The 8,955-nt window shown below is 33.6% G+C and overlaps 2 protein-coding genes across 2 annotated transcripts; both read right to left on the reverse strand.

Moving 5' to 3' along the window:
- Positions 1 to 3,798: 3,798 nt before the first annotated feature.
- LOC112093657 (ycf20-like protein) lies at positions 3,799 to 4,537 on the reverse strand. The gene is made up of 2 exons (XM_024172532.1): positions 4,431 to 4,537; positions 3,799 to 4,306 (listed from the first exon to the last, which is right to left on the reverse strand). The coding sequence occupies exons 1-2, from the start codon at positions 4,535 to 4,537 to the stop codon at positions 3,862 to 3,864; spliced, it is 552 nt and encodes a 183-aa protein (XP_024028300.1). The 3' UTR covers positions 3,799 to 3,861.
- A 196-nt stretch (positions 4,538 to 4,733) lies between these two features.
- Positions 4,734 to 5,598, reverse strand: LOC21411354 (ycf20-like protein). The gene is made up of 2 exons (XM_024172533.1): positions 5,193 to 5,598; positions 4,734 to 5,082 (listed from the first exon to the last, which is right to left on the reverse strand). The coding sequence occupies exons 1-2, from the start codon at positions 5,342 to 5,344 to the stop codon at positions 4,734 to 4,736; spliced, it is 501 nt and encodes a 166-aa protein (XP_024028301.1). The 5' UTR covers positions 5,345 to 5,598.
- Between the last annotated feature and the right edge of the window lie 3,357 nt (positions 5,599 to 8,955).

Genomic DNA, 8,955 nt, shown 5'->3' on the forward strand with positions numbered 1-8,955 from the left:
ATAAAAAAAAGCCCAAAACAAAAACAAAAAAAGAACAATATTGGTTCAGAGTTGCACTTTTTTTGAGTTGCCAACTTGCCCTGTTCATTTCACTGATTCGAGTTTTGCTACAATAAAAAGCTCTCAGAATCAGTCACATCTAACTTTTTTGTTACAATAAAAAGCTCTCACATAAAATCACATCTCAACTCGAATCAACGAACTGAACGGGCCCATGTACTATCAATTGTGATTGATGAAAGGAAAATTAGAGTGCGGTTCAAGAATCTGTCTCATGTTGGAATAATAGTTTGTAGTTCGTTATAGTATTTTTTTTATAAAAAATACACGCAAATTAAAAATAATTCTGAATCATAATTCTAAATCCATCAACCAAACATTCTCTTAATGTCTTCATCGGTGTCGAGTAATTAAATAATATATATATGTATGTCTATATATGTATGTACGTATTACGTATATATATGTATGTACATGTGTATATATATATGTGTGTGTGTGCACAGTTGAGCTACTGATTGGCTGTGATTTTTAACAACAGTAAACATTGGCCAAACCTAAGCTGTATAACTGGGGTTGTTCTTTTGGATTTTTGAGTTAGGGTGAGTTGAGTGATGATCTTAAGTTAAGTTTGAGTTATAACTTGAGTTGAAGTTATAACATGAGTTTGTGTTTGGATGTGCACATCTGAGTTATGATTTGAATTGAGAATCTTTTTGAGTTTGTGTTTGGGTGGGTCAAAATTTTTTTATTTAGATAGTATTTTAATAAAAACTTAATGGTGATGAAAAAATTTAATAGAGTAAATGGGTGGAGTTTTATTCGTCTTTTCGTTGTGATTGCATAGAAAAAAAATCATCTCAATCAGAATTAAAACGAAAAAGTTATTGCATTTTTAAGAATAGAAAAAATATTGTTTATTAACTTGAGTTCGAGTTTATAAACTCGAGTTGAAACTTGAACTCAAGTTTAGCCCCAAACTCGAGTTCAAACTCAAATTTTATAAAAGAACATCAACTTGAATAAAGTTGTAACTTGAGTTCAAACTTTTTCTGAGTTTCATTGTAAAAGAACAACCCCTAAAATATATAAGCTTTTAAAACAGGATGTGTGCAAAGAAAGCCAGAGTTTTATATATGATATATATATATATATACACACACACAAACACATGTATGTATGTGTGTACGTATGTACGCACGTAGTACTCTTTGGAAAGATTATCAGCTAGTCAGCGTACATGTCCAGCTGAATGAGTATATTTATCTTGAAGATCAAATCTACTAGGTAAGATTCAATAAAATTAATTAAGTATAAACTCACCCCAAGGAATTATTGCTTCATGGCTCTCTTTCCCATCCATCGTGAGATTGAGATTCGATTCTTAACATATGTCTTTATCATCTGAAGTAGTAAGGTTATGTGTTTGACCTTCCAAAAATAATGTCGGGTATGAGCGCGAGGACGCCACTGATGATAAACTCAGATTAATCTAAGACTCAAAAAAATAATTACAGATGATTACTAAGGTAATACTAATTATACATAAAGGAACACATCGGAGGTGGCCCTAAAAATCACATTCACGTACACATGGGAAGAAAATGTCTAAACTCATTCTCTCATTAACAGATAAGATCACGATGCCAACAACACATTCCCAATTTTGTTGTTTCATAGGAAAGTGTAATTTTGTCTTTTTGAGTTAAAGTCTTCCTTTGTGTACCATGTTTTCCTTTTGCATACGGCAAGCGATAATGATCACGTACTGGTCCTCGTTTTTATCCTCAACTCGCAATATATGAACATGATTTAATAGCTGCTGACTTGTACGTCAGCTGACCAAATTTTATAGTATAGAAGAATAATTTGTAGCTGCGACATTTATTGTTATTATATGTATAAGAAAGGCTGCGGGACACTTTTATATGCTACCAACGGAGAATACAATTACTTACGAATTTGAACGTTGAAATTTCAATGAAACGATATATTTGTGTAACTTAAACAATATATGATTACTTACAAACTTTAAATATGGAAATAGTAAAATAAGAAGATATATAGACATGCAATGAGACTCAGGCATTGCATTAAAATTACTTACAAACTTTAAATAGACGTTTAGTTCATGGATTAAAACTATGTGATTAGAACCATTTTCGATTTACATGTATTTTTTGTGAAAAAAAATACTGTAATGAACCACGAACCATGATTCGAATCAGAGGACGAATCTCTCAATCAAACAACCTCTCAATATGGAAATAGTAAAATAAGAAGATATATAGACATGCAATGAGACTCAGGCATTGTGATAAAATTAATATATACACACACGTAAACGGAAGCAAGAATGTTACGTTAACTTGTCATTTTCTCTTTACGATAAAAAAGAATTAATTGAGAAGGAATTTAAATGTTTTGTTAGTGTCTCAATTAGTGTGTAACCAATCAAATCATATCACATCATTTCTTAATAAACACAAAAAAATTAGTTAAAAAGTAATTTAAATTTTTTATGAGGCTCACTAATGTTGTTTTGTTTCCTTTATCATTTCTTCTCTAGTCTAGAAAAGAAAATATAACTTTTTTTTTTATTGGGCAATCTTTCTATTTGAGTGACATTCCCCTTATTTTAGGTAGAGGGAAAAAAAGTGGAGGGTCGATAGTTACAATTGATTCGTCATTCATTCATCAAGAGGCAAAATCATTAGTACAATTGCTTGGACGAACAGTTTTAAAGTTGATCATGTTGCTGTTCGGAGCCAAACAAGAAAAAAGTTCATGTTGCTGTCGGAAGCCTGTGTGTCCTTGTCTGAGACCTTAAAAGTCGAATGGTAAAAGTCAGCATAACATGCATTATGACCTTTTTGACAAGGCAGTGACAAATATGCATCTATCATACATATTTTCCATGATCCGCAATTTGCTCTATATTGTGACATATCTCTCTCAAGATGCAACTTTTATTTAATACGAACTTTATGGTTGGGTAAAAGTAGAGTATTGGCTCCATGGGAAGTCTTATTTGTTTGTTGTTCCCGCTCACGTGTGCAGTGACGGATCCGTGATCTCATTTTAGTGAGTACACAACAAAATTTTAAAAATTAAAGAAACAAAAAATCTAATGTTGCTTGATTATAAATTTCTGTTTAATATTGTCTGAAAAATAAGAGTTATCCTTGATTGGTTTTTATATTTGAAAAGTTTTGACACCATAATCTTATTGTCCAAATATAAAGATAAAATCTTAATCAATGCACCCAACTAAAATGTCATTTACTCAACGATTTACCCTTTTATTGGTTGCAGTTACCTTTTATATAAGAATAAAAATAATAATAATTTTAGAAAGGTGGCATTACTTATTTATGTGTCATTTCAAAAAAAAAAAAAATGTTTGAACGGGATTAGTAATCCTACAGAGACTGGACTATTTTATCCTCTTCAAATTAGCCATCCAAACCTAAACTGGACACCAAACATGGGATAAAAATCACTTTATCCAATCCCAAGTTTTCCAAACATATCCCTAATCTCTTAACAGTCCCAAGACACTGGAGGATTGAATTGCAGATCAACCTATGAAGTTTTGCAAGTAACTGATCCATTTTACATGCCTCATTAAGAGAGATGAAACGAAGACAATGAACTGATTCCAACAATTATTATTGGCTTAATTTGTGGGCTTAGCAGAACTAACCTCCATTTATGAATCAAACTACAATTGGTTTTGCCTTCTTCCTGTTGACAATTGAAATGATTGAAATTCTTTTGTGCAAAAGGGAAGGAGAATTTTCACCTTGACAACCGATGTAAAATAGCCAGAAAAAAGTGTTGCAATGCAGAAAATACAAGTCAACTACCTAATTTGAAAGCATCCACAAAAAGGCCTAAGCAGACACCAGCTTTCCAGTAGTTCATCATAACTACAAAAGACTGCAATCTCCCTGCAGAAAGAGAAGGTGGCTTTCTATACATGAGCATGCCAATGCCCTCGATGGCCGCCACGACGATGCCTGCAACTAAAACATCCCAATCACCCGTCTGTCCGAGGATTGTAGCCAATGCATTTGCCGTGTAGAAACCCAAAAGAACCAGAAATATCTTCATGGGAAAGTTCTTTCTAGCCGAGTTCAGCTTCTTCAATAGCTCCTTGCCACCCGCACTCACTATCCTACCCAACCGAGTGCGACCCAGATTGGACCCGTCATCGTTTACACTCTCTTGTTCACCGTTTCCAGGAAGTCCACCCGTGTCCAAGGCAAAGCCTAGTTTCCACCTATGTTTTGTTGTCAAAAAGCTGTATCATGATTCCATGAACAACTATAAGCCAATGGAACTTTCATAAGGGTTCGACATTAGACTAGTATATGCACAAACGTGTCTATGTAGGAAAATTATAATATTTACAATTTAGATCTCACAGAAGGCGGGCCTTGGCACCGTGGAGGGAGCGCTTGCGTTTGCACCCGGGGTCCAAGGTTTGAATCCCGGAAACGGCCTCTCCTTCGGGGGGTAAGGCCGCGTACATATGGGATTGAGCTTTTCCCCGAGCCTATCATAGTACGGGAGCCTCTTTGGCACTGGGGTCCGCCTTTTTTTTTTTTTTTTACTATTTAGATCTCACAAATACGTAGTATCAAATTATTCTTTGAAAGTAATTACTCACTAAGATGCAATGAAAAATCAATAGTGTAACTCTCAAATAGAACAAAATGTCCAAACATTCAACTACTGATTATTTTTCTATACATGAGCATGCCAATGCCCTCGATGGCCGCCACAACAATGCCTGCAACTAAAACATCCCAATCACCCGTCTGTCCGAGGATTGTAGCCAATGCATTTGCCGTGTAGAAACCCAAAAGAACCAGAAATATCTTCATGGGAAAGTTCTTTCTAGCCGAGTTCAGCTTCTTCAATAGCTCCTTGCCACCCGCACTCACTATCCTACCCAACCGAGTGCGACCCAGATTGGACCCGTCATCGTTTACACTCTCTTGTTCACCGTTTCCAGGAAGTCCACCCGTGTCCAAGGCAAAGCCTAGTTTCCACCTATGTTTTGTTGTCAAAAAGCTGTATCATGATTCCATGAACAACTATAAGCCAATGGAACTTTCATAAGGGTTCGACATTAGACTAGTATATGCACAAACGTGTTTATGTAGGAAAATTATAATATTTACGATTTAGATCTCACAGAAGGCGGGCCTTGGCACCGTGGAGGGAGTGCTTGCGTTTGCACCCGGGGTCCAAGGTTCGAATCCCGGAAACGGCCTCTCCTTCGGGGGGTAAGGCCGCGTACATATGGGATTGAGCTTTCCCCCGAGCCTGTCATAGTACGGGAGTCTCTTTGACACTGGGGTCCGCCTTTTTTTTTTTTTTTTACTATTTAGATCTCACAAATACATAGTATCAAATTATTCTTTGAAAGTAATTACTCACTAAGATGCAATGAAAAATCAATAGTGTAACTCTCAAATAGAACAAACGAGTAAGTTCAAATGTCTTCGGACAAGTTAATGAAATTTCATAAGAATGCAAAACATTTAAATAAATCAAATTTTACCGAAAAGGAGGAATCTAAAAGTTGAAAAATACACCTTCTTCGGGGAAAAGGCACAGACTTTACGCTGATCCTTGTATTTTGTACATTCAAACTTGGTTCGCTACACCGGCCACAAAAAGTGAAACTTGCTACTGTAATATTTGACCTATCAAAGGCTTCAATCCCCATTATTGTAAAACCGGACTGGGAAATCACAGTTCCTCTTTGACATGCCATGAACTGAAAAAACAGAAAACTATTTAGTACACAAATTCACAATCCATGGTGAACTGATTTCCCATGGCTTGTTCAAGCTTACAATCATCACTTTTATACATTAATGAGATGCAGGGCACTTTGAAAGTTAAATCACCTATGTTCCAATGGATCGACAAGGAAGTCATGAATAACAAATAAACTAACCAAATAGTCACAACTAAAACATAGGACTTAAGGATTTTTACAGTTTCAACAATGGCTCTCCAAGAGAGACATCAATGGAGCCTTTTGTTTTCTATTTTCTTTTATCCTAAGAATAAAAACAACTGAAAAAGCATAGGGAGAGAAATTTACACGACTACCAGAATGGTTTTCTCACCAAGTTCCTTCACTACACAATTATCAGCACAGCAATGCTAGACCTTGATACAACCAATATATATCTTAACTAACTGTCCTTTTCACTATCCTGAATTAAATTTCTGCGAAAGAAAAAAAAAATCGAACTATATAACCACGCCATGATGGCTGATGCATAGTGAAGAAGTGACAGAAAACTACCTACACCAATTATTATTATTATTATTTAGAATTTTGACAAGATAAAAAGAAAGACGCTGTATTTTACCCCATACAACCAGGCCATGAATTGATGTGTGAACTGTGAGTAACAAGAATGCAGTTAATAAAACATCATATACAATTCTTTGGAGCTGTTTAAGTAGTGCATGTTTTTGAATGTTAGATCTTGTCAAAATCACATATGAAAACTAAAGAAACTTAATGATAAGAACTTGTCAGTTAGTTAGTTAGAGAAGTTAGTAGTTTGTTAGAATCGGGTTAACAGTAAGCTATAGTGGGTTAGTAGAGTAAATAAGTGGTTTAGTTGTTAATGTGGGGTTATGGTCAGATTAATAGGAAATTTGGGAAACCCTTGGGACTTAGGAGAGGCGGGTAGGCTCTCGAATCTCTACCTAAGTCGGGTGCGTGAGTTTTCTTTCTAATCTTTCAATTAGTTCATCAATAAAGTTCTATTCTTCCTTCAAATCTCTGGGTTTGTTAGAGTATTATCAATTGAAAAACATGTGTTGTACTACTGGTAGGCTCCTTTTCTTCTTCTTCTTCTTCTTCTTGTTCTTTTTTTTTTTTTTTTTTTTAAAAAAAAAAAAAAAAAAAAAAAAAAAAATCCATGAAAGAAACTTTTCTTCTTCTTTTTCTTTTTTTTTTTTTTTTAAGAAGAAAGAAAGTATCAAAAGATACAATCCATGATGGAAAGAAATCCAACCAAATAATGTCTCTTTCTATCCAAAGAGCAAGAATAAATCATGTGATGTTAGGATTGCGATAACTTCAGAATATGAGTTAAGCAAGATGTTAATAAGGATATCAGGATTTATATTCAACCAAAGTTGAATGTTAACCGTAGTTAAATTACCAGCGTATGTAGAGGATTGCAGTATTCAACCAAGGTTGATTTTGATTTTTTTATTTACTTTATATTTATATATTCTTTTTATTCTTTTATTTATGTAAGAGGGAATAAGGAAGGAAGGCCTTCTTTATCAGCCTCCTTTTAAAACATAGCAAAGTAAAACACTTTTAGGGAATCAAAACCACTAAAAACCAGTGATAAAAATAAGACTAGTTGTGATAAGATATAAAAGCAATTATTGACTTTTGAAATATAAAAGTAACTGATGAAATGCAGTTATCCTAATAAGAGGGAAATTTTTGAAATGTTTGAGAATGAAAGGAGGGAAACTTTTTTAATAACTATTCAAACGTAACTGTTTATATTACCAGACATTTGCAATTAGGATAATAGTAATAAGATTTAACATTAAAAAGAGATTGAAATATATCTTTTAAAGAATTATGAAGATGAGAGAGTAACTTATGAGGAAAGTTTTCTCTTTTTTTGTTTTTTTGAAGGACTTATGAGGAAAGTTAAGTAATGTAGCATTTAGAAAATCATCAACTTTTCTGTTATTTAATGATAAGAACTAAGTATAATGATAAGAAGTTGTGATCATAATAACTAGATAATATGAGTAAAACTCTAAGAAAAGAACTATTGAAACGCCCTTAAGGGAAACTAATTTAAACTCTTACATGAAGAGACTAGTGAAACTCAAGAAGAAAGAATATTATACTGACGAAAGAAAATTGTGATGTACGAGAATAATATCAGTTGTAACAAAACAAAGAGAGAAAATCTAAGAGTAAAGTAACAGTGATACAAGACAATGACATAGGTTATTACATACAGATAAACAGCAACATGTATAGCAGAATGTGAGTCAATAGGAAAAATCAATTAGGTAAGGAACAAGCATAAAACCTTCGCATAATGCAACAAGTGTAGAAACTAACCAAAGAAACACCCAGATAAACATGGATAAACTCAAAGATATTCCAGGAAAAAAAATGCCATATAGTGGGAACACATATGGATTACAGAATAAGCTCCTACCCAATCTAGTTAACAAACAAAATAAGAGGAAAATAATCCTAATCTATACAAATCATTAAAAAACCGTTCACACAGTGCTTAATCCAAACACTTGATCCATAACATATTCAGGTCAGTATCAATACTACTATACTAGTATAGTATAGACATAAATTAGTCAGGAAAACATAAAAGAAATTGTAGAACTTCACTACCTTCTAAAGTAATGGGAAATAATCAATACATCATACTAAAACAATCAAATTATGCAAAGTAGTACTATACTCTAATTGAATTACCCAAAGAAAAAACAAATTTACATAAACAAACTTATGAATGTCAAAAACAAATTCTTAAAATAAAGCAATATATGAACAAGCAATGACAAAAAAATACTTGTAAATCTATGAGATGAGACTCAAACCGAGAGGATCCAATTAGTGATTAAAGGCAATGCTGCATTAGAACTGTACAGAATACTTCCAATCAAGGGAGATCGGAGATATCACTCAGCACCAAACAAGAGTCGAACACAACTTTCAAGATAAAGTTAAGGATTGAAAGGTATAGTAGCATATATATTTTCCATAGGCAGGCAGAAAGAGAAGACAAAATTGATTATACGGACAGAAAAAGAACCACATAGGTTATAAGAAAACGGTACAAAGGATTCATATATGGAAGAGTTAAGGTTACATAATACACCTAAAAAGAGAGAATCTGTTAGATT

The sequence above is a fragment of the Morus notabilis genome, unplaced genomic scaffold (assembly GCF_000414095.1).
Source record: "Morus notabilis unplaced genomic scaffold, ASM41409v2 Scaffold2143, whole genome shotgun sequence".
Classification (NCBI taxonomy): Eukaryota; Viridiplantae; Streptophyta; class Magnoliopsida; order Rosales; family Moraceae; genus Morus; species Morus notabilis.

What these genes read in the sequence shown, in the direction of transcription:
- LOC21411354 (XM_024172533.1), bottom strand. Translation starts at nt 5,344, where the DNA reads ATGACAGGCTCGGGGGAAAGCTCAATCCCATATGTACGCGGCCTTACC. An exon ending in CCTTCTGTGAGATCTAAATC is followed by an intron (nt 5,083 to 5,192) that starts GTAAATATTATA and finishes ATCATGATACAG; the next exon opens with CTTTTTGACAACAAAACATA.
- LOC112093657 (XM_024172532.1), bottom strand. Translation starts at nt 4,537, where the DNA reads ATGTACGCGGCCTTACCCCCCGAAGGAGAGGCCGTTTCCGGGATTCAA. An exon ending in GGTGCCAAGGCCCGCCTTCT is followed by an intron (nt 4,307 to 4,430) that starts GTGAGATCTAAA and finishes ATCATGATACAG; the next exon opens with CTTTTTGACAACAAAACATA.